The sequence below is a fragment of the Cebidichthys violaceus genome, unplaced genomic scaffold, assembly GCF_023349555.1.
Source record: "Cebidichthys violaceus isolate CVI_PGR_0920_01 unplaced genomic scaffold, fCebVio1.0.p SCAF_4, whole genome shotgun sequence".
Lineage (NCBI taxonomy): Eukaryota > Metazoa > Chordata > Actinopteri > Perciformes > Stichaeidae > Cebidichthys > Cebidichthys violaceus.
Window position 1 is genome coordinate 5253815 of NW_027176594.1, and position 25965 is coordinate 5279779.

General features: G+C 40.0%; 1 protein-coding gene across 5 annotated transcripts in view; it reads left to right on the forward strand.

The window, feature by feature from the left end:
• The window catches only part of inpp4b (inositol polyphosphate-4-phosphatase type II B), a 135526-nt gene that overhangs the window by 51844 nt on the left and 57717 nt on the right, over window positions 1–25965 (forward strand). For all 5 annotated transcript variants that reach the window (XM_068727807.1, XM_068727808.1, XM_068727811.1 and 2 more), the window contains one exon: window positions 22215–22326. In XM_068727807.1, the coding sequence (XP_068583908.1) occupies window positions 22215–22326 (112 nt within the window). The remainder of the gene's footprint in view (window positions 1–22214; window positions 22327–25965) is intronic.

Genomic DNA, 25965 nt, shown 5'->3' on the forward strand with positions numbered 1-25965 from the left:
CTTTTAACCTCAACCACGTTAACTAGGCAACTGAGCTATTTATCATCCGTTAGCATTTAAGAATTGCAGAACTCTTATCCTCTTATACTGTGCGTATAATCACAATTTTAGATTTCTTTTTTTTTTTTTTTTCTGTGTAAATTCGCTGCAGTGAACCCGACTGTGCTGTCAGCAGGTGCACAGATCGCACTGGAGACACAGCGGTGGCTGCCACACACTCTGCCTGCTCCACTCTCCTCACCCAGCACATCTTCACCACCTTAGTCTCTCCCGCATTGATAGCTGTCTTATTGATAGCTGTCAGTCTCAAGCTGTTTCACGTCATTGAGATGCAGAAGGACAGTGTTGTTGTTTTTTTCCAGACCTCATACTTTATCTGACTACAGCCATGGCAGCCACTGCATTGGAAATACGTACACAACCAACCTGATTCATTCACTTTAAGCTGATTCATTAAGTAGTTTAACTCAATATATTTATGTTTGCATACAGAGTACAGAAATAAATGGTCTTTATCTCTCCTGTTTGTATTATCAAACTGAATGTCCTTTTCTCTTCACACTCATATTTGTGTCTGGAAATATTCCCCTTTGGCAATGCTTTTTTTCTTTCCTACTCTCTTTTGTTATGCTTTTCATTTCCTGTAGGTGATCCCATGTCACTAGGTATAATTGTATCTTGCATGATTGACCATATGAGCTGCAGTAAGAAAAGAAATAACAGCCCCCTCTGCACCGCTGTGTGTTTGCACATTTGTTTGTTTGCATGCACACTTTCATGCAGGTGTTGGTCTTGGTGTTGAACAGCAGAGACTTATCATTTTACTCCCCTGTAGTCACACTTGTGTTTGTGGCTCATTTTGTTGTTCGCTAGTGTTTTATTTATTCCTGAGGATAACAGGAAGTCCTCCCATGATACTTGGAATTCTGCCACGATGCTTTTTAACAATGGAGAAACCAAAATCAGTTTTTTAAAAATGTCAACAGTTTGCTTCAGTATTCAGAGGTTGCTGTCAGTATTGCTATAGCTTTCTCCACCTACACATACTAAAGGTTACATGTTCAGCAATAGTTTTCAGTGATTCTCAAAGTATGGGTCATCACTCCCAAAAGGGGTCTGAGAATTAATCAGAAGGGTCACGAAAACCCAAACCCATACTTCTGCCACTCAAATCATATTGATTTTTTTCAGACCTTGCCTCAATATTTGCTTTTTTTTCCTTCTGAATAAATGGTTCATTTGACTTCTTCTGGCCTTTGAATTATTCAATTAAAACAAGGAAGAACAGTTGGTTTTTAAGTAAAGTAAATGCGTAAAATAAAAGCACTTTGTAGTACTGTTCAACAACAACAGATTATTCAAGCATGATAGTTTCAAACCTGTACTGTGCTAAATAATGACAGGTACCGTATTTATACAAAACAGACACGCACAAAGTTATTATGGCCTGAGGAGCTGCTGCTGGAGTGGTGTTAACACTGCACAGCAATGCATGCATTGCACATACAGACACACAGAGGAGATTTCTTTTGATTTGATATGCTGTTTGCTTGTTGGTTTATCCACTGAAAAAATATTTCAAAGATGAGCAGCTTTTCATGAGCATTTATGATTCACTCTGGGATGTGTGACCTGTGGACGAGCGTGTGATTCACATTTGAAATTAGTTCCCCTGACCAAGCAGCTCCAATGCTGCAGCACCGACATGGACAGGATTGCAATTCTTTCGGCCCGTTAATAAGGAACAGATTCTTAATTTTACTACAGTGTTCTAATCCCCACCCGGTTAGTTGTTGCAAAAAGTCAGTTAATTTGAGTTTACTTCGCTCAGCAGAGAGGAAAAAGGGACTGCTTTTATCTCCACGAGGCAGGGATTGATTCCCTTCTGTGAATCTCAAAACCAATATGACTTTGACCAACTTCTCTTCATACGCTCTAGATTAACGTTGGTGCTGGGCATATGTAGAAAGGAAATTGGTATTTGACCAGCGCCAGTGTGTGTATGTGACTGTTGCTTTTACTTTGACCCTTCAGTAAAGTTCACTTTGCTACAGCGATGTCCACCTCAAAGCTCATTTCTTTTTCCCATGAATTCTTTCTGCATTTCAGCCCCTCTCTTGGGTCTTACGCTCGCTTTCTTGTTTTGGGATGTTAGTCACGGATTGTTTTTGTTTCCTGTTTGATTTGGGTCACCTTTTTTTTGAGGTGCCCGACAGTGTCACTTTGAATGAGTGGGAGTGTCGGATACATGGACTCAATCCTTGTGAAGATCTGTCTTTTATAGGCACCATAAGCCCTTGAAGAGAGGATAAGGAAATATTACCTTTCTGTATTCTCACACAACCAAAAAGAACACTCAGATGCTCACACTCAACAACATACAAACAAAAGCATCGCCAACACACCTGCCTTAATACAACACACACACACAAAGTTACAACAGAAAAAAAGGCTTGAGAATTGAGTAGTTTCATTGAACTCTGGACCGTTTACTAATTAAAGAGCAGAAAACTGATTTTCAGGGAATTATTGATGATTTGCTTGGTCAGCACACAAAGTCAGTTCAAGTTTGCCTAATGATACTTCTGTAATCCACCTTCAAAATCACAAAATTATATGTAAAGGCTACAGTCTCTTTGAATGTCTTGGACGGTATGGGAATGAGTGTAAACACTGAAGTCATCAGTTATTTTTACCCGAACCACAAACAGCAGACGTTTTGTTTTCCTGTTTCCTGTGAAGTTTATTTGAAAAAGACTGTATGCATGTACGGAGCAGAAATTGATATGTTTTGCTGGACATATGTAGGAAAACACACAAAAAATGAGGATTTACTTTTTGTAAGAGACCATACTGTTGAATGAGGATATGTTCAACAGTAAAGTTATTATGAGCTGAAAGATGCTAAAATGTTCCAAGGAGCTGAGAGTAACTTATATTAATGAGGTTGTGATAATCATCTTCCCTAGGATTCTTTTTTTTAAATGAACCGTGCAGCTTTAACTAGTCCTATATTGTTTTTAGTTATTTTTATCTGTAATCACAATTAACCGTCCGCCACATGCCGTCACACACTGCAGCATGCTGCCTTTGCCCTGTTAACTGCTCGGAGCTTGTAGTAAATCTCTCTCTGGTTGTGTGTTATATGGACTCGGAGTCCTTGCCTGATTCCCTTGTGGCCATTATTCACACAGAATGAAGGAGCTACTGTACCTTAGAAGTGCTCCCACATTGTAGCTGAGTGATGCATCACAAAGCCAGAATAAGTCAGAAGTGTTTACTCACAATGCAATAACTAATCACGATCATAATTGGGTTCTTAATTATCTGCTTGTTGCAAACACAGATGCATACAGTACATAATCTGTAGCATTTACTTTCGGGTTAGTATTTAGGTGGTAGCGCTAATGATAGCAATGTAACAAGGGATTTAAATGATTTGCTGTTTCTTTGGTTTATTTATGAATTGTCATTTGTTCTTGATTTTGTTGTGTTTCATTTCAATCTCAAGCGAGAAATAAATTCACATACATTTGCAAGTTTTATCCTGCTTTTCTCTAAGCCCTGTAGACATTGTTTTTTTTTTTACTGAATAACCTGTAAAAGGTTGTACCTGCTTCTACCTCCGGTGTAGAGTTTGGCTTGCTTTGCAGACACGCACATTTCTAAATCTAGCACGGTTAAAATGGGGACTAGGGACAAACAACACAGCCGCTGTGCTACAGGAGCTGGAAGGATGTCAGCGCTGCAGAGGTCTCTCAATAATGCATGCTATGTATACACATGGGAGGAAAGATTATTATCTCCAAAAAGGGAGGTGAGCCGCCGTCACCCAACCACAAAAGAATATAGTGTTGTCTAAATGGGACAATAGGTAATGTGAAAATGCGCATACAATGTACAGAAGTGTATTCAGTTGCACATTACGAATATACAGTCTAAGAATGTGTGTGCCAATTTACTGACACACTTTACAGTTTTCATATTTCTGTTTCAGCCCTGCTGAAAGCTTTGCGTTCAGCCTCTTGCCCTTTCAGTCTCATGCTGTAGTTCCCCTTTTGCTCTTCTTGTTATCTCTAAAACTTCATACACTCAGTAGGAGAGGCACTCTATGACCCAGTTCTACTGCACAGTTTGAGATTTGATTTTGATATGAATTTGTATGCTTGTGTAAGTGTGCTGGCGTGCACGTGTGTGTGCGTCAGAGTTTTACCCAAAGCAAGGCTACATTATCTCAGACCAGTGCCTCTGCTGCCTGGCTTCATGGCTTATTCATCCATTTCCATTGGATAGAGTTTCTCTTTGCTGTCCCACCAGAAACCGTTTAGCCCGCTATCATGATAATACCACTTTACCACCCCAGAGCCCTCACTATCGCCCTGTCCCAATTCTCGCACTTACCCAGAGAAAGCCCCCTCTCCCTTACACTGTATCCCCTGTGACTGATTTTTATCTGTGCCTGACCTGAAAGACCAACTATCTGATACAGTTATACTGAAGAAAAACTGTGTGTGTATGGGTTTGTGCGTTTGTGTATTAGTCATGTTGTGGGGACATTCATCTTTTCACACAGTCACATAATGGGGACTTTCCCTCCCTTTTGGGGTTAAAGATCTGGTCCCCACATGGTAAGATTTGTTTTTTGGTTGAGGTTTGATTAAAAGTTGGGGTTAGGCATATAGTGGTCATGGTTACAAAAGTCACAAAAACAGCATTTAATGTGCATTTGGTTTGGGAGTCCTTCAAGGGAATTCTAAATTAATGAGCTCCATATTGTAAACGGCATGACACAAAAATGCCAGACAGTAATTAAATAACTTTTGTGTGCATATGACTGCGTGTGTGCCAAATGTAAAGCAGTCTTGCTAATTACACTACTCTGCGGAGTGACTCCTCTTCCTTCCCTTGTGACAGTCACACACACTCACATATGTCACCAGTTCTCACTGCATAGTCATTAGTTGCTCAATTTAAAGCAGAGGAATATTTAGTTTGGGAAAAAATGAAATAAGGAGGGTAATTATTAAACATATGAATGTCTTCATTTATGGTGTCTCCATTGTATCCATGTAGCAGTGACTAGAGGAACATATGTACTGAAGCACTAGGGCAGGCTAAAGGACACTTAGGGCCACGGAAATTTAGCGTATGGCTGGTGGGAACTGTTTTATCTGTAGTTTTCACATTGAAGGGCTCTTGGAAGCAAGTTTGCGTGCGTGTGTGCATGCGTGTGTGTGTGTATGTGTGCGTGTGAGAGAGAGGAATCATTGAATAAAATGCATTTAATGCAGGTGGAATGGGTTCACACTCACATCACCTTGCCTGCATGAAAGCACACACACAAGGATAACCATGCACACAAATCACAAACACGCAGAGTTGCTTTGCATGCAGTATATATGGTAATACTAGCACAAACAACCACACACGCCACATATGCATGTATAAAAAGGAGAAAAGGCACTCAGGTGGAGTGAAATAAATGCAGATATGGCCTCCTCATTTTTCCTCCATCAATACTAAAAATGCTTCTTTTCCGCACAGTTCTTCTGCATAATCTGTGAGATCCCCGGGGCATCGGGGCTCACGGGCAGAATATGAAAATAACTAACTCGGCCAATGCTGCACCGTGATATCAAAATGCAACTCTGAGAGGAGAATGGGGGGGGAGAGAAATATTACATTGACAAGCTGCCTTAATTACCTGCCATGACTAATTTCAATTCCAATAAACCCCAAGCATAGTATAGAGCTGTTAACCTAATGTCAATGTCCATTTTAAACAAGGTAAGATCTATTAGTCTGGGCCAATCATTCATTGGGTGCTTCCTATAGCTCTCTTTGCAACATAACACATATAGGTCGAAAGGATGGGAAAATGAGATGTGTTAGAAGCCAAAGATGGGGGAGAGAGATTTAATAAATCTTTCCCGACGTGGTGCTCAGGCATGCTAGGGGCACAGCTCATGCCAAGTCCTTGTCTAAGTGATGAGAGGATGATAATGAGGACAAATAGAGGGGGGAAGAGCCTAGGTGTATAAAATCATGTCTTACAGGTTTCTTTTTTTTCTTTCCTATGCCATCCTCTCTTTTTGCTCTGAGATTAAATTGTCGTGTGCCATCATTCAAGCACCCAGCTGGGACGATGTAGCAGAGAGCAATGCAATCTTTCCTTTTCTTCCATTTCAAATATGTGCACCGGAGAAGGTGAGGTCAAGCATAATATCCTGTCTGGTTTGCTATTTAATATCATCCTCAATAATGCAATGCAGTGGCCATTTGTTGGCATGTAATGGCTTTAAATATTCAATGTTTTTATTCCTTGTAGGGTGTATTGTACAACAACGTGCTGCTTCTATATTTCCATCTAAACCGAAATATTTAGGGGGTATTTATTGTAAAGCTTTATGTTAATATAAAATCCCATGTTGCACACATTTTATCAGATAAAAATCAGAAATCAAAATACCAACATTTTGACAAACTATACACTTGTACATACACACAAGCTCTCATCTAGTGGTGTTGTAGTAGTAGTAGTAGTAGTAGTAGTAGTAAGCTTTGCTGCACAAGCCAGCTTTGAGGACAGTTTTGGCTTGTTTTCACAACAACATTGTTACATTTTGTTTTGTGTGATGTCACTGAAAGGTCAAGGTGTAATTTGTCCCACGTCAGCAAAGCTAAAAGAAGAGGGAAATCGATGTCAGTCTGGACAGTCCCACACAGTCCGGAGACCTGACCTAATCAGACATTTGTGTAAATTATAAGTACTTATATTATATTGAACATTTAAAAAAAGAAACAGTTATAACAGTTATAAATGTGCTAAAAATTTATTCATTTTTAGCACATTTATTCCATACCTCTATATGTGCAAAATTATATCAAAGTTGAAGTAGGTTCAAAGACCAGTGTAGCCACTAAGAGAAGGTTCATTCTGATTTTGTTGCGGTATTTGTTTTGGTGTCTGATTCCACTGACCTTGGAAAATCTCTAGAGTCACCAGCTCATTGCTGTTTCAAGCATCTCAACAAACAAGAATAACTCTCTTCTATTGGACTTGTGTTTGTCCAATCATGCAGGCTGCATATCCACTGTGACATGTATCCCCCACTACCATAACAAGAAGCCAATGTTGACTCATAATGTTGACACTGTTTAGAGTAAACTATGAGTTGAGCTGCACTGCAGGGATATGCCGCTCGGGTGCATTCCTATTATTTTGTTCACCTGCATTTACATAAATGGTCACTCAGGTTCTGTTCTCTCAGTGTGTGTGAGCCAAAGAAGTTAGGATGTGTGCATAAGTTTGTTGCTTCGGACATTGACATGCATAAAAACACACAACACAAAACACACACACCACAGGGGCTGGTAGTGGTGTGGCCAAATCCTCCTTTAAAATGCCTTCATGTTTTTGTAATGAAGGCTGACTGTGTCTTTGTATTGTGTTGCCATAGCCCAGTATACTGCACCAAGGTATTGTGTCTTACTTATGTGCCATGGGTTTTATTTTTTGTTACTCTCGAGAAAGCCGGAGAGAAGGAAAGAGATAACAATTCAACAGTAATAAAGATTAAATTACATCCTCACTAAAGTTTTGGCTTCTTTCCATTTCTCTTTTTGTGTCCAGGAAAGGAGAAAGCACAGAGGTTATATTATTATTATTACAGTGTACATACAATCCACTATTTACATGAAGTTAAAATTCCTAAACTGCTCCATGTTGTTGAAGTTATTTTATTTAGGAAGACGCATATTAACGATGCAGAACAGTATCGCTGTGTGTTTTCAACACCCTGAGAGGGAGCAGCATGCTAACTACTTGCCTTGTCTATACCCATAGCTTGTATCAACACAGCTCACCGAAGAGAGCTCTGTGCTGCCTGCCATAACCTGATTTTGAAACGCTAGTTTCCATTGCAGAGTTAGGGCTGACCTTTCTTATTGTGTTTTTAAAGTGACTCCCTTAAGCTGAAAACACAGCGTGTCATTTGATGCGCTTCAAGTTCTCTCTTCCTCGCACCAAAAAGAAGCGTCACTCTGCAGTGGAGTATTTTTACACTGTGTTATTACTTTTTTTTAACTACAGTCAAAGACTCCCCCTCTGCATTAGCTTAAAATGATGTGTGGACATTTTTTCAGGGGCAGCATGGTAGGAAATAGTATTATGGTAATAAGGGACGCTGGGTGGCGCGTAAACTTGCGCACCTAGCCTTGTGTTTTGGCCTTTAGGGAGGCTTAGCCTGAGACTAGTTGATCTCAAACTGGAAAATGCTAGCGACCTTTTCGCTATTTAAAATGAAAGAGAAAAAGAGTCCAGGATACAATATGTCAATGTTTGAATTTTGGTCATTTCCATTCAGCTCATTAACATAGATCCTGTAGTTGAGCCTAAGTACATGCAGGGACAACGTACAGATAAATCGATGAACATATGGCTGAGCTCGACAAGCTGAGCATGCAACGTCTTAAAATGGCCACTGTACAGAGGATAATCTATTTTGATGTCATGGCCTTGAGCACCACCTTCTTCAGGGTTTCTCTCCAAGTAGTGTGGACAATCTGTACATACAGAGATGCTTACTTCAGATTGTTTTGCTAGTCCATACTTGCTGGTCAGTGTTTTGTATGAACTGTATTCGGCACAGCAAACTCTTTCAGCATTTATATAGTTGTGAAGTGATATGGTATTTTCTATGCAAGTATATTTCCCACCTGTGAAGCTCTTTACAAATAGTTGAAATTGTCAGCTATTCAGCACGCACACATTTTTTCATACAATTGTATTCATTGAGACACCCACACACAGCTGCAGCAGCTGATTGGGTCAATATCACTATAAAGTGCCTTTGGTGTCCTCATCAGAATCACTCAGTCATCATGAAAATGTAGCAGAATAATGAAACTCTGAGGTCTTATTATAAATGGCCAAACATTTACACACATATCAGTACAATGATAAGTCTCTTGAAATGTGTTTCCTTCATTTTATACAGTTTTTTTTCATTGGATGTACGTGATTTTGGCATGTCCCACACATAGCTCTGCTAACTACAGTTTGCGTAATAAGTGGTTAAATGATACTAAATCCCCCAAAAATGTATATGGTTTTATTGTCCAAAACAAGTTATTTGATAAAACGAGTCATTTTGATCATGTATATTCTATTTTCATAATCATATTGAACATTTTGCATGTGTCCCTGAAATTGCTGTCCACCCTGTCATTATGGGGTAATTGCCCCTTTAAGAAACCCTCTGATGTTTTCAGTTACATTACTACCACCATTTTGTCTTTCTTCATTGGAGGCTGAAACAGTGGCTAGTTGCAGAGTAAGTATTTACACTTATATTTCGTAATTTTCATCATATTATGTGTGTAGTTGGATGTTGTCAAGCTTAACATGTCCACTCTGTCGTAGTGAAATATCAATTAATATAAAAACCTTTCAGAAATTCGAAAGATATTTGTTAAACAGTACACAGTCACCTTGCTAATTGAATCATGTTGCTAACTGAAGGTCCACCATGTGCTCATTAAATGCTAACATTAGCCAAAAATGTCCACCCTGTCATTGTCCACCCTATCATCAAGCCTTCCATGACAGGGTGGACATGGTTCGTGACAGGAAGGACATGTGCGTAGTTTATGCCACAAGCTGATAATGTTACACATATTACAACAGTTATTACACACATTTTATAACAGTACATGCTATACATAGTAGGAGTGGACAATATGGACTTTTTTGGCGATATCGGTATCAGCAACCCTAGTTTGATAAGGCAAGCCTAGTTAACCTGGACCGCCAATTAGTGTGTAAGGGAACATTTTGAATTGTCTTTTTCAAGGAATGAGCTCAAAAGGAGCTGAGATAGCAAGGAGATATCGGGAACGTTGTGATGCTGACCCGGACAGAAGAAGAAAGTACCTTGAGAGAGAGAGGGACAAATGGAATAAAGACAGAGAGACTGGAAAGAAGAAGGGTGTCAATGAGCTCAGTGAGAGAGAGAAGAGGGCAAAAAGAAAGAAATGGAGAGAGGCAAAGAGTCAAGCCAGAGCCAGAAACAGGGCCAGTGCTTTGCTACAGTCAGAGACACCACCCAACTCCCCTGCAGCTCCTGAAAATCCTGAAAATCAGCCTGAGCCAGGGCCCTCCAGGTTAGATTATTGGAAGATTAGCTAATAAGACTTATTAGAAAGTTTAGATTTATTTGAAGGACAATTATCAACTGTTTATGTCCCCATAAAATGACGTATTGATAACTAACTCGCTAAAATCTTACTAAAAATCCTTACAAGTATTTTGTGTTTCAGGCAACGGCGCCAAGGGGAAAGCATTCGAAGAAGTTCGAAGAGGAAACTGAAAAATCAGATATTATATGGAGGCACAGCTCGCAAAAGAGAAAACTAAAACTGAGAAATATAAGAAGAGGTTCCATAGGGCCAAGAAAGAAAGTGCGTCCAAATCACCACGTGCAAAAGTCAATGCTCTGTTGGGACGTCTAAAAGTGAATTCACCCATCAAAAGAGCTCTTCTTTTCCATACATCCATGATTGAAGATATTAGAAGAAAATATGAAAATGCAAAAACAAACAGAGAGAAGCAGTTGATAGCAAAAGTGGTCTGTGGAAACATTCTGAAGAAGTACAAGCTCCAAAAGCATGCCCAGACTGCTTTTGGCTGCTCTAAAAAGAGAGCAAAGTATCCTGTGGATCTTACCTACTGTGGGAGGAGGTGCGTCAGTCGAAATGAGATTAAGAAGAACGTTACATCGTTTTTTCTTCGAGATGATGTTAGTCGAATGACGACTGGCCGCAAACAAACAGTCACACGGCTGAAGAAAAAGATGCAGAAGAGGTTGCTTACTGATACAATGAAGAACTTGCATAGGAGGTTTCTCTCTGAGCACATTGGCCATGTGTCATACACCTCCTTTTGCCGTCTCAGACCCTTTTGGGTGGTAACCCCCTCTTCCTCTGACCGTGACACATGTCTCTGCAAAAAACATGAGAACTTGCAATTCATGGCCAATGCCTTGCAGAGCCAAGGGTTGCTGTCCTCAAAAAACATTGAGGAAATGTCTGAAGCAACCATGTGTGACCCGAAAGCCAAGGTCTGTGCTTACGGTGAGTGCAGTGAATGCCTCCTAACTTGTCACCCGATGCTGAAAACTCCTGGGGAAGAGAACATTTGTTTATCGCAGTGGATGACAGAGAAGATCACGAAGGATGAGAAGGTGTCAACAATCACAGTGAAAAGGAAGATAACAACAACGGAGCATGACCTTAACGCAGATTTCCAGGAGAGGCTTCTCCATTTTAGGAGCCATGTCTTCAACATTAAATGGCAGTTTGATGCCTACAAGGAGCTCAGGAGGAGCCTGACGCACAACGAGTCTATCTTGCATATAGATTTTAGCGAAAATTACTCATGCAAGTACAGCAAAGAAATACAATCTGTGCATTTTGGAGGCTCACACCAGCAGGCCAGTCTGCACACTGGAGTGCTCTACACCGCTGGTGAACAAGCGCCGCACACCTTCTGCTCCATATCACCCTCCAGAAGACACGACCCTGTGGCCATCTGGGCCCACCTTGATCCAGTTCTGAAGGTAGTGAGAGAGCGACACCCTCAAGTCAGCATACTTCATTTTTTCAGCGACGGGCCTGCAACGCAGTATCGACAAAAGGGAAATTTCTTCTACCTCTCAACGGAACCCTACAAGTATGGCTTCAAAGAAATAACGTGGAATTTCTTTGAGGCTAGTCATGGGAAGGGGGCACCAGACGGTGTGGGTGGGGCCCTCAAGAGGTCAGCAGACCGGATTGTGGCCCATGGAGGAGACATCCCTGATGCTCAGAGCTTGTATGACAAGCTGAAAAGTCTGGACACATCTGTCGAGCTGTTCTTCATCCCAGAGAGAGATATTGAATCAAAGACTGAGGTACCTGCAATAGCTGCCGTAAAAGGCACTATGAGAATCCACCAAGCTATCAGTCTGACACCCGGCCAGATGAAATACCGAGACATTTCATGTCTGTGTAAAAGGGAGGAAGGTGTTTTGGACTGCCCCTGCTTTAACCTTCAAGAGGTCACTCTAGCTGATGTTCCTGTTTCATCTGATGAGCCCCCAACATGTGGAAAGACACCAGATAACCCTTGGAGACCAGAAATGATTGAGGTAAAGCACATTGGAGAGTGGTGCGTCGTTAATTACGACAATGAAGCATACCCAGGTGTCATCGTGGATGCAGAAGGGCACAGTGTGAAAGTTAAGTGTATGCATCGCAATGGCATTAACAAGTTCCATTGGCCAAGTCTCCGGGAGGACATCTGTTGGTACCATGACTGGAAGATACTTTGCCTAATACCAGAACCACAGGCTCTGAACAAGCGCTCTGTACAGATTGAAGCGTCTGCTTGGAAGTATGTGGAACAGCAACTGCAGAATTGAGCCATGTCTCTGCAGAAAGGGAGAGACCGTTTGGAGAGGCGTCTAAGTGATCTCTCTGTAACATGCTGTTTTTTTTATATCAACCGTTCTCCACTTTCTTCTTGTTCTACAGTTTGAATTTTACTGTGCAGAATGATGTAGAGTTTAACACTAGATTAATGGTTAATTTTGTGCATCTTTATTCAGTGGCCGCATGCAGGTAGAGTGGATCAAAACCAGTCTATTAAACTGGTAATTTCCCCCTACATGGGAAAAGGACCTCTGACATTTTTTTTTACATAATTTCCTTTAGATCTATTGCATTTATTAGGCCATTCAATGACATTTCACAACGTGTCCACCCTGTCATGCCCAAGGTCCACCCTGTCGTGTCATTGTCCACCCTGTAATTTTCATGTTTTATGAAAATAAACTAATTATTTTCACAAGTTAGCAAAACCCTTTGTGTGATTCCTTTATAAACAAATGAGGGCCAAATAAGATTGTTTGAAAGTTTGACCAGATATCTTTGTTGTTAGATTTTATTTAGAAAAGAAAGTGCAACTCTCGCAGATTTTATAGAGAAACAAATAGTTTGCCATAATTTCATTATTATCCAAATACTTTTCCCATTAACTAAAATATATTGTTGAGAAAGGGACTAAATAGCTTTCTGAAAATGTACATTTTATAATCACTACGTAATTACAATGTATTTACTCTACTTTGAATTTGTCCATGACAGGGTGGACATATTTTGCTGTTTGCATGTACATTATCTGCTTGCAGTTAATTTATAAAAAGTGTTGGAGCTTGACCAACATGCATTTCTAACAGCATAACATTTACTTAATACAATGAATATGAAGTTCAATGGAAAATCTCAGGGGTTTTTTTGGAAATGGGGAAGTCTCAAAGGCACCTTATGGTGATATTGACTCGATTACTTGTTTTGAGGTAGTAGATATTAACCTGTCCTCGGCACATCTATTGACAACTTCCATGTTATGTTACTATAGAAAAACAGTCAAACTTACTCTCTAAGATTCTGTGTTGTGAACTGTGTGTTTCTACAGTCCTGCAGTCTCTTCCTCTTATTCTACACATTCTCTTCTTTTTTTTTTCACCAACAGACTTAGAAAAATGAATACAGACTAATTTCTACCAACACACAGACTTTTTGTTCTTGATGGCCTAAAAGAAGCAATACACAGGAGGGAGGTGGTAGACTAGTAAATTGGTGTTGCGTCGCTAAGCAACTCCCCAAATCCTGCAAGAACATGTATTAACATATGTGCCTGCCCCAAAACAGAAATATAACATATGGTGGAACAATTACATTGTTCGATAATACTGTAATTTGCGCAAGAAAGGCCAAAAAACTGAGAAAAGACAACATTGAAATAACTGGTCATGGGTAAACTCTGCAGACAGAGATATAGATGAGGGATAAGAACACCAGCTGAGCTTTTTCTCTTCACTGAAGCCTGGATAAAACAATTCTCTCACTTATGGCACACTGTATCATTTTTCTGTTTGCTTGCTGCTGGAAAAGTCTTTCTTGAACTGGGAAATAATAGTTTGACAAACAATCGCAACTCAAGGTTCACTCACAAGCTTCACTCACAAGCTTTTTCCAGAACTTTCAATTGAAACACAGATGGAGTTTTTCTCAGTTTTCTTGGTGTAATGATCTCATCCATGGCCTTTCTTGGTTTCTAGTTCCTGTTAGCTTAAAAGTAGAACATGAAATCTCATTCTTAACCTTGGAAATAGTTTTTCATTTTAAGTGATTAGGAGTGAGAATGAAAATCAAGTGATATGGTTGAATTTTCCCCCAAAAAGTGGATCTTAAGTTATGATTGTTTTGTCTGAGAATGTTATTTCTCTGTATTTTGTCAAATTTAAGTGCATTTAAGAACGCTTGGTAAAGTTTTGGACTGATTTGCTGTTCTGACATTTGTTTAAGGCTTTTACCAAAGTTGTAGAGCCAAGAAATCAATGGCACAATCATCATCAGCCTTTATACTGCAGTGCTGCTCTCAGGGCGCGAGGCACCACACAAGCAATCACAAGCACAAGCACAAGCCACTAGCAACATTAGCTCTCACTTTCCATCTGCTTTGCTGTAGTTCACACACACTGTTTCTTCCTCTCTAACACACAGATTCATGCACATGGTGTTGTTTGCATGCAGCATCCCCTTCAATCCCCAGATGAGAGTCGTATGGGAACACAGGCAAAGGCTTGTTAGTGCTTCCTCCACTGAGGTATTCCTCGTGGCTTGGTTCTTTTGGGTCCCCAAGGATCCTGATCATAGATCATCCTGACAGTCCTTTTGCAGCTTTCCAGGAAACAGTCACATAACAATCACATGCCACATCTCATGTCTTTCTGCTAAATATGAAACCATTGCCAGCAGCTGGCGATACTTAGAGGCGCTGGTACGTGGATTTTCTTGCCTTTGGACAGAGCCGGACTAGCTGTTTCCCTATTTCCAGTCTTTATGCTAACCACCGTAGTTAGAATAAACAAATCCTGTCTTGCGCATAACATTACGTAATTTACTCTCACTTTTCGTGTGATTAGTTACAAAACGTAGTCGGCGGTCAGTCATGTAGTGTGAAAACCACAATGACTTCAAGACTCTCAATTCCAAAACAGCAAGTTGTGCAGTGCGATCAGTTCAGTCATCTGACGACTTTGAAAGTCCTGTAGCGTGAACTTGGCTAAACGCTCACCAAAAAAGCAAATAAGAGTATTTCCCAAAAATGTTGAATTATTCCTTTAATATTTCCTCATCAAGGCAAGCTTTACTATCTTTAACTGTGAAAAACAAAAACAAAATTGAACACACAATTTATTTAAACACTAATATCCTATATACCTACAATCCTCCAGTAAGCGTATGCTTGCCAGATGGCCGTGGCGGTCTAGATGCTGTTGTCTTATTCAAGAGCAATTACAGAACAAAACCTCCAGTTTGACAAAGATGAAAGGAGACTCTTTTTTTTGTCGGCTCTTTTACAGTTTGCTGAAAAATAATTATGGAGCCCCAGTGACTCTCTGTGGCGGCATACTCTCTTTCTGTTTCTGACTCATTACTCTTCAAACAGACTGTGATTTTCTCTGCACGAATTTTTGTTTTTTTCCCCATGTTTTGCAATGCAGCTTGCAAGCTTAGTCTGACCCCCGACCCCATAAGTGTTGATGGTGTAGTATTCATTGAGTGAGTGGTGATGAAGGTCATCATACAGAACGCTCTGTGTCACTGCACCACCAGCCCTTTCCCGCTCAAACGTCATCTCCACCCACGCTCATTCAATTGTTATTGGTCTGCATTTAGCTTTTCAATGTCTTCACACTGACAGATTGCCGGCCATCTTCATCGTCAGAGTCGTATAAACTGGATGCGATAGAGTTGACAGCGAGAAGACCTTTTGGCCCTTCTCGTTTTTACTGTGACACTATACTGTAAACACATAGACGATAAAAACGTTACATTGAAATGTGCTACAGTAATAATAACTGTATTTTTTATCTTGGGGAAATTTTCAATCAAAACCTCATAGACAAACATGTAAATCAATGGGTCAGTCCTGCTTTCATCATTTCAGAAATATCTCAAAGACAAGAATATTTCTGTCTATTAAGTATCTGGAAACCTTCATAACTAGTAGGTTAGTCTACTGTGACTCCTTGCTCTCTGGCATCTGCATAAAATCCCTCTCCCGCTTCCAACTCATCCAAAACTCTGCTGCTAGGATTTTTACTCGGTCTAAGGAAGCATGGCTACCTTACACTGTCTGCCTGTTGCTTTCAGAATTGATTTCAAGATTTTATTGATGAACTTCAAAGCCCAAGTTATCTATCAGATAATGCACAGTGACCCCTCCGGCACCCTGAGATCTTTGAATGTGTCATTCCTTGTTGGGCCAAAAGCAAGATTCTTACGTAAAGATGATGTAGCTTTTGTCTTTAATTAAAAACCCACTATTTGTTTTATGACATTTTTGTTTTTTTAACTCTATGTTTTTATGTGTTTTGTTTTTGGCATTTAGTTCATATTATTCTTTTTGTGTTTTATGTGCCTTCTGCACTGGTGTTTAGAAAGTTGCTTTATAAATTATTATAATTATGTAGCTCAGAGTATTGGAGGCAGACAAAGGATAATGTGTCTGTATTTGAAGGGTGAGGTGAGGAATTAAGAGACTGAAATTACATTTCCTCTTGTGATTAATACTTACTGCTCGCCCTTATCCTGTTCATACAGCACATCTGGCCTTAATCCAATTTTCAATAATTTGGCAGAAAGCAAGGGATGTTCACGGCGGTAATGGCAAATACCATGTGTTCTTGATTTTGTTCCGACATATGAGTGTCAATTCTACTGTGTCTGTGCAAATATTCGCAGTAGCACCAGTTACAGACACCTGACAGGTGTTATATATTTTATTATATAATACTGATATCCTAGAGATGATATGAAATAAAAATATGAACTAATTGTTGAGGAGTTGCAACAAAGCACATGTTAATATATGATACATTAAAAGTAAGATTAGTGTAGATAGAACCCCAATATTCTAGTAAAGTTAGAAATGACATACAAGAATCCAAGTCTCTGCACTGAATTGCTTCGAGGAGATTACAGGAATATGGATCTCAGTGGTGAACACAATTCTACGGATACATTCTTGTTAAACTTAAATGACCTTCATGATATTAGTTGCTAAGATGCCTGCAAGAGGGCCAACCAATGCAGCTCAATACTTTGAATGAGCACCACCTTTCCAGTCTCATTAGCGCCGGTCGGCATTGCACAAGCAGTCCCTTGGTGCTAATATTGTAGCCATGCTCCTCAGCATGAAATGAAGCTCATCTTTTCTTAAGCTCGAGTTTTGATAGGTCCCTATAGGCCGCTGGTAAACACAACAGGCGGTGGAGGTGATGTTTCTTGACCTATTTCTAACCACATCCCGACACTACATTACATGTTTATCTTTTTTAGTTTAACTTTTTCCCATGGTCCGTGACAATAATGGGCTGAAGACTAAACAAGACATGGTCAATCGTTGATATGTTTTATTATTCTTGAACGTAACGATTTGACATGCAGTAGCTTCTGCTCACAGTTGTAATGGAGTCATGCAATATGTTTCTTCATGTGTATGGTACAATATCCATTTATATTCATATTTGTGAAGATCACTCTGCCATAGTAGCTGGTATATTAATGTAGCACATGGGAGTTTCTCATTGAGTTTTCTTTGTTCTTTTCCTACATCAACGGCTTTCTCATCATCTCCCCTGTCTGACTGTCCTGAAATTCTATGAAATCCATAAACACTGCACACAGCAGTCATCAACCATATAGTTTTGAGCCCCAGCCTGGATTGATGTGATTGGTTAAAAAAAAAAATAGCATCGTTTCTGCATAGTTTTTCCACCTTGCTTCTTCTGTGAAAACAGCTTATCCCAGACTGTTTCTGACACTGGTTAAGCACTAACATAAAAGTAAATGTAGTGTGAAGACACTTCTCGTCATGCAAGGATACAGAAGTGTGTGTGATGGGACTGGAACAAATAGGATGCGTTAAAACTCACAAATCTTCTGCAAGTATGCATCCTGGCCTGACATAGCTCCTATTCTGAGTATTACAGATGTATTGCAGCAGACAAAATGTTTTTTTACATTGCATAAATTTGCATGTTGTAGAGATTGATCACAATGGTGTATTCTGGATAAATCCAGATCTAGTTTTTGCTTAAAAATGTGATCCTTGCTTAACCTTTCATGCATAACATGCCTCTGAGCATGCCACTGCCAATAAAATATACTTCATTTCCATACCCAACATCTTTTTACAAAAAATTTGTAGAATTTTTATACTCATATATATATATATATATATATATATATATATATATATATATATATATATATACCCAGGCATTTTCTTTGGGAATATACTTCAAGTGGTCCAGACAAGCCAGAGAGTGTGTGCTCAGTTTAGGCTTCCCTGGTGATTCTGGCCAACTCTATACAAACAAGGCCTGTGAAGTCTTATTGATTGAGTCAGTCCTTCAGTTGCAAAATGTGCAAGTACTGCTGAGTCACTCCTCGTTCTGAGTCATTCATCCCCAATATAAGATTAAGGATTGTCACTATCACTTGTAAAGCTGGCATTTCCCATTATTACAGTCGCATGTTTTAACATCTGTCCTCATTGAAAACTAGCCAGCGCTATATTTAGCCCTCCCGTCCAGCTTTATTTAGGTCAAGATTCCCATCTACACTTCCACTGCTACACTTCAAGGCTGCAGTGTTCATGTGTAAGATCCTGGCACTTAGTTTTCTCTGACCACTCCCATTCTACAGACAAAGTACAGTTTTAAGGACTCATAAAGCTAATCATCTGTGGGCAAAATCCAGTGCAAAAAGCAAAATAGTTTTATTCCGGTTCTGTTGTATATTTTTAGTTTCCTACAGTTGAAGAAAAAAGCCCTTGTGAGGAGAAAAGCCAACACTGTTTTGTGGCTGTCAGGTGTTTCCCTCTGTGAGGCTTCCTACAGAGAAAACTGCCTGACGGCCACAGCAATATTTGCTGCTTTGAAGTTTTTTGATGAACTTTTCCCACCCACAGGCTGTTAAATTCACACCTCTGAAAATGTATTACACTTGTCCTTCCTTTGGCATCAATGTGTGCGTATTACCTTCTTTAGGTTCACAAGGCAGCGGAAAGAGGGCATTTGCTTGGTCACTTTTACTCTTCTAGGTAGTCTATTCCTCTAGTCAACTTCCCAAGGTGTGCTCTGTTCTGAGCAAAAACAAGTTGTGCAAAAACAAAGATCAGCTTGTATTTACAGGGACACATAAATCTCCTGAATATCATCTATTTCCATCTATATCATCTAAGTCGCATCTTACAACTTAACTGCTCAATTCTCCAAGCAAAAAAGAAAATCACAAATAACAACCATCACCATCTGTTTCTGTCTTCTATTTAAAGTAGCATGGGAAAAGGCTAATAATGGTAATTGTGATACAATGGAAAACCGCAAACAATGGTCCTCAGGTTTCTGTTACATAGCAATACACACTTATGTCCAGTTCAACTGATGATTTCCTTTTTAAGTGTAGTGGTTTAGGTGTGAATAGAACTTGTAAATCTAAAATTCAACATAATCCCTTCGGTCAATTTTAAGCCAAAGTTAGCAGACATTTTCCTGAAGGGCCTTATGGATATCTGTTTCTCCTTTAAATGAATAACAGATTGCTAGACAGAACTGTAATGCAAACTGTTATATAGACAGTTAAATTAATTGACAAACCCCTCATTAAAGGCTGAGTTACACCTCACTTATGTGTTTGTTGTTATATTTTGAATAGCCAGTGTATTTTCATTCCAAGGAAAAAATTGGTTCGAGATAAATTCACAACTCATTGAACGTTGAAATGTTCGAACTGAACCATATCAGGTTTGGGGTGATCCCAACGTACTATTCATTTTCTCTAAATGTATCTATAAAAAAAACGATGTTTTTATTCCTGAGAAGAAGTAAATGTAAGATTTGTCACACAATAGGGGACTAGTATTTTATGCAAATGATTTATTGACTCTTGTTTGAGCAGTTGCTGTATGGTACCGTGTAAAAGCACTTAAAGCATAAGGCTCATACATCAGGAGCCTCTTAAGACCTCTTAGACCGGCAGGGCACAGATTACTTATTTAAAACAAAGTACACTGCATCTTCTTACATTGGAAAATGTGTTTGTAAATTGCAAGCAAGGCCTTTAAAATATAATAACTGTTAAATGTAGCTTATAACTGATATAGTTAATTATATTTCTTTAATTGTGCCAAATTCTTAGCAGCCATTTTAAGCACATTAATTGTGTCACTTTAACAAGGCTGTCTGATTAACTGTCATAAAAGAGATCCTGGGCCAATTAGATTTATAAAAAAATAAAATAATAATAAAAAAGCAATCACTTGCAGGCAAAGTACAGTCTGCAGATTTGTTTCCCTGCCAACTCTAACAGACGGAAAGAGATGGTTGGAGGAGGAGGGGCAGTGGGAGGGAGAGGGTAGGTTTAGACAGGCTTCTTTTTCGTCCACAGCTCTCGACAGAACCTGTAAAGTTAATTCAGGGTCAGTTAGTATGCATACTAAAAGACTGTAGTTTGCAAAATAAGAAAGTTTGTGTCACTTCAGATCAGTCATTCTGTCAGGAAGTTAACGTCTCTGCCCTTTTCCTTGCTTGAATTTAATAAATAAACCAGCAATGCGGCATTCTCATCGCTAGAATGAGCTGCTGAAGAGTACTTTTCCTCACAGACAATAATGTAAAAAGATTTACTTGAACAGCTGCTGAGTTTAAGTTTGGCCTCATATCAAAAGAATAACAATATATCTCTCAAAGGCATAGATCAATTATCGTAAAGCAATTCTAACAAAGTCCCCTCTGTCTGTTTAAATGAAGCGTTTCATTAGTGGATTGAAGCAGAGCAATCTAAAGAGTAGAGGGCCACTTTAACCCCAAAGGTTTGCATTGGGATGACTATCACTGAATGGGATGCATGTTAATCTCCATTTCCTCGATTATGTGCGGGCCACTGTCAGTACAAACTGTTTGTTCAAAGTCAGGGTGACTTTCTTTTACCGTGCTTGAGTCCTCTGTTGCACAGACAAACAGAGGGGGGGGGAGAGAGATGATGAGGAATAAGGGGAAACAGAAAGATGAGCAGAGGAGTAAACACTGAGACAGGTGTCTGGCAAGGGACAATGATTAGATTTATAAACCAAGCAATGTTATTTCCTCTGCTCGGGGACTCCTGTAAGACATTAAGCGCTAACTGAAGCTCCCAGAGTCCCACTGCAGAGACACTTGTCCCCCGTTCTCCCTCCTTGGAAATCCAATCCTCCTTTCTTGTATTCCCTCACATTCCTCCCTGCCTCTCAGCTCAGCATCTCTTCTTCTTTTTCCTCTTTTCCCCTGGGTGCGATTATATTTTCTCCCTCGTGTCCGACCAAGATGGATCGGCCTTGAAAGCATCCTTTCTGCTTCCATCACCCTCCTTGTGTTTTCTCTTCCTCAGTCAGGGGTGTGTCATTCTTTCCCTCTCCAGACCACTGGCTGGCACATAATTCATTGTGCAATTCACTTCCAGCTGGAGTGGAACTGAGCACATTAGAGATGGGTCTACTAAGGTGATCAGAGTTGCTTGTGCGATGCCCAGGGACCATTTTTCTTCATTTGAAAGCATCTGTCTTGCTGTCAATACTATAGATTTTCTATCAGCTCCGTAATTATGGCTCCATGATTGGGAACGTTATTGGTCGAGCTCCCTGATATGAAAACTCTAGTATCAATTCTGTGTCTGTCAGGGCACACAGCCTGGGTTATTAGACGGCCATTTGAACAGTTAGTATATTCCTTCCTTCCCCCCCTTTCAGCGTACAGCTGGAGCAGGATCGGCTTTATTCAGCTTGCATATACTCCTCTGCGAAATCTTTCAGAAAACGAAATCGCCGCAGTACAAGCATCCATGTCCTGATTCCAGCTTTATAACTTCACAACCTGTTAGAGGCTCAAAATAAGCTCATTAGGTTTGGTGAGTTTGGGGGCCCAACATGGAGATGCATATTATTCAGGCCCATGGAGGGGTAGAGGAAAACATCATTTCACAGAACAGACGTTTTGCTCAGCAGATTAAATGACGAGGCTAACGCAATGTAAATCTTTTTCGCTCTTCCTTTCTCCCTCTAGGTCATCTGATGGCGTGTGCGCAGCAGGAACAGTGGTGGTGAGTCGTCTGAAAATGGGAGAGATGGAAGAGGTTGACGTAGACCACATCACCACCGAGATACCATCACACAAGGTAAAATAGCAGGGTGAAGACACAAAGCAGGAGTCTCCATGCTCCAGAGGCCTAGCGCTAATGCTAGGATTAGACTGGCACTGCTCAAGTCCTCCAATGAGATTAAATATACTTCAGTAAACCCTAATGGGGATTTAGAGGATGTGTGTGTGCGTGTAATGTCTGTGTCTGTGACTCCTTTTGTTTTTTCTTTCTGTCATATATAGAATAGATTAAAAAGAGCCTGATCAAATTAGCATCCTGACACTCACACCCTGTTTGTGTGGGATTGTGTAGCCAGTCCTGCAGCTTTCTTTCATCTGACCAAGTGGCAGATGCTTCCTGAATGTGGCTTTTTTGCCGTCACCACCCCCATCTCCAGTCTAATCTCATAGAATACATACCGATTAACTCTGCTCTGAAGTGACTTACATAATCAGGGGAGACAAAGCGGAAGAAAGAGTATTCTCCTTCAGAGTTTGACAGAAAACCGAAGATTGTGTCATCCGAATGGGGTGCCACTACACCAGAAATGAAGTTGTATGTACTCTGATTTCACTTTATTTTCTTTACATTCCTAATGTAGCCAGATTTGTTAAAACATTTGTCAAGTGAGTATGTTTTCTATAGAGCCAGAGTCAGGTATTAAGAAGTAATTTTTCTGATAAGATTTTCTCTCACCACAGCACAGCTCTGCAAGGCAGCACGGATACTTATAGTCCTTGCCTGCTTATGATTTGTTGTTTTGTGTGTGTGTGTGTGTGTGTGTGTGTGTGTGTGTGTGTGTGTGTGTGTGTGTGTGTGTGTGTGTGTGTGTGTGTGAATCACTGTCTTATATAATTGACCAAGGGCTTCTACATGGCTGACTGGCTTTCGGTTCTGCCAACCCCTGTTGCTGGTGCAGGGAGGTTCCCTGCTAGGCTCTAGAGTGTCACTGACAATCTGCCCACGTCGCCTTGATGAATGTGTTGCCTAGTGCGCGTGTGTGTGTGTGCGTGTGTGTGTGTGTTGTCACAGCACATTTCCCCTTGTGTGTTGTTACTTGTAGACGATGAGGGGAGGAAAGAGGGAAGGGATATGACAAACATTAGGGAGGGCTCACTTGAGACTCAAGACTCATTTGTGTGGAAGTTCTTGTTCAATTACCTTAGTTGTGTGCATGTCTTGCTGCCTGAATTTACTGTTTGTGTGTGTGTGTGTGTGTGTGTGTGTGTGTTTGTGTGTTGGGGTTGGAGGCTCTTGTTTGATCATTCCCTGTCATTGCTTGAGTGCTGCCACTCATGAATATCCCGCTGACCCCTCAAAATCAGCTGAAACAAGAAAGAGACTCCAGTCACCTTTCATCTGATCTCTTTACATATTTTAGTCATCAAAGAGCCGTTGAACACAAGCTGCCTACAATTACAATGGGACTCCTTTTCGCAGCTGTGGCTCATTGTTAATACTTTTCATTATCTGAGACCTTACTTGTATGCTTACTGAAATGTCCAGATTGTTTCTGTCTGTATTTGTCAACGGACACCGGGTGTTGGGTTGGGTGTCTATTTTATTCAGGGTCAGTTTCTAAGCTAGGAGAGGTGATGGATTGTTCCTAGCAGTCATTAAAGTCCTTTTCTGGGGACAGGTTGGGCTGTCTGGCTGTGTTAAATGGTTCATCAGACAGGGCAGAGCTGACAGACAGCAAGCCAAAAAAAATGTTTAGTTGTCACTATTGCTTTGATGAGGAGTCCCAGACTTAATGCATCAAGAGGCATTCAAGGTTTTCATTATCAGAGTCCTAGCAGAGGTTGCGTTGTTACCAGGCGTTAACCACCGCTTCTGCCGAGTGAAGCCAGTGCGGGTGTGTCTTAAAAGCTCTATCTCTAGGGGGCGACTCCACCGTTTGCAAAAATAAGTCCGATTGTATGGAAAATCTATGAGAAAATGAGACTACTTCTCACTTGATTTATTACCTCAGTAAACATTGTAAACATGAATTTATGGTCTCAATCACTAGTTTCAAGTCTTCTTCAATATAGCATGATGTGCTTTTAGTAAATGATGGTCCCATTTAAAGTCAAATAGACCATAAAGCGGACTGTGTTTTAGTGCGGGCTGCCGCTGCCAGAGCCTAATACGGCATCTCTACATCACTCCTCCGCATTCCAAATATGGCAACTGCCGTTCATTGGTTGCGAAAAAAAACAACATGGCTTCAAAATGGCAGTCCATAAACCAATGGGTGACGTCATGATGACTACTTCCACTTCTTATATACAGTCTATGGTTATAAGATGGACACATTTGAATTGTATGTGTAGCAGAGTGAAAAGATGGAAGGGTATAGTTTTACACTATTTGTTCAATTAACGACGGTTTTATAGTTAATAGCACCAAAAATATCCTAAATTAAAAAAGCAACAATAATTTGTGTAAGGAGTGGTTGAACAGTGTTTACCTGCTCTAGCATAAGGTGTAATCGTTAGCATGTCTGGCTAACTAGCTTACAAATTTGGCTCAAATGTCCACTTGGACTCAAGGATGAACTGATTAGAATTCAAAGCACTGTGATCTCACAAAACACATTTTTTTGCCATTATTCAAGAATTCATATACTAATTATGACAATTACACACAAATGTCTAATAGGATAAAATAATGAAGTAATTACATTTTGGACGGACATGGATGTAAACTGCAACATGATCGGTGGGCGGAGACATTTTGAGGCGGTAATTTCTAGTTTCTACATGGATCATCAACTTTTGAGGATGCTGATTTTTTTCCCTGTGACATGAAGATGTAGCCTCGGTCTTTTAGCGCAACATGTATGTAGCTGTTTAATGCACGTTCAAGATCTCTTTTACAAGATTCCCATTAAAAAGTCAACCAGAAACTAATGGAGCTGATGTTCGCTTTATTGGCTACCCAGCTGTAGCTGATAATCTGCCAGCATGAGTTGTCGGCCAGAATTGAGAAGCTGCTTTTATCTACCTCTTTCTGAAATCAAGGACCCATTGTTTAAATTCCGTCACTGTTATCATCTTAAACTGCATGTGCCATGTGGCAGATGTGAAAGCTTGACAGGCATAGCAACAGTTACTAAAGAGAGGGGACTTTGCAAGCAACCAATTGTGGTTCATTGGATACATATTTTTAAACTTTGCTTAGGTTTGGAAAACTGCCCTTGTTTGAAATTCCCTAAAACTAGAATAAGACATTACAGTATATATATATATATATATATATATATATATATATATATATATATATATATATATATATATATATATATATATATATATATATGTATACATGTTCAGTATATTTATGTAGTATGAGGAAGGATTTCTGAGGGGGGATTTTTTGCTTTATCTCATAATTGTTCTTCTGAAAGAACCACTTTAAAGATAAGATAAGGTGAGTTGATAAAAACTGAAATGTGGATGGAGGTAATAAATTCTCAACCGGCAACCCATTTAGTGAAATCACAGCAGTGTGTTTTCCTTCAGCTGTCACCTGCTGGAACATCGCTGATTGCAGAAGTGCAACATACTTGAGAATTTGAACTAAAAAGGGAGCAGTGCAACAGCAGCTGTTGTCTCTGTGTGGCACCATGGGTTTAATCTTTAAATGTAGTGTTTGTAATGTACATATAGCACAGATTGTTTCATTGAAATG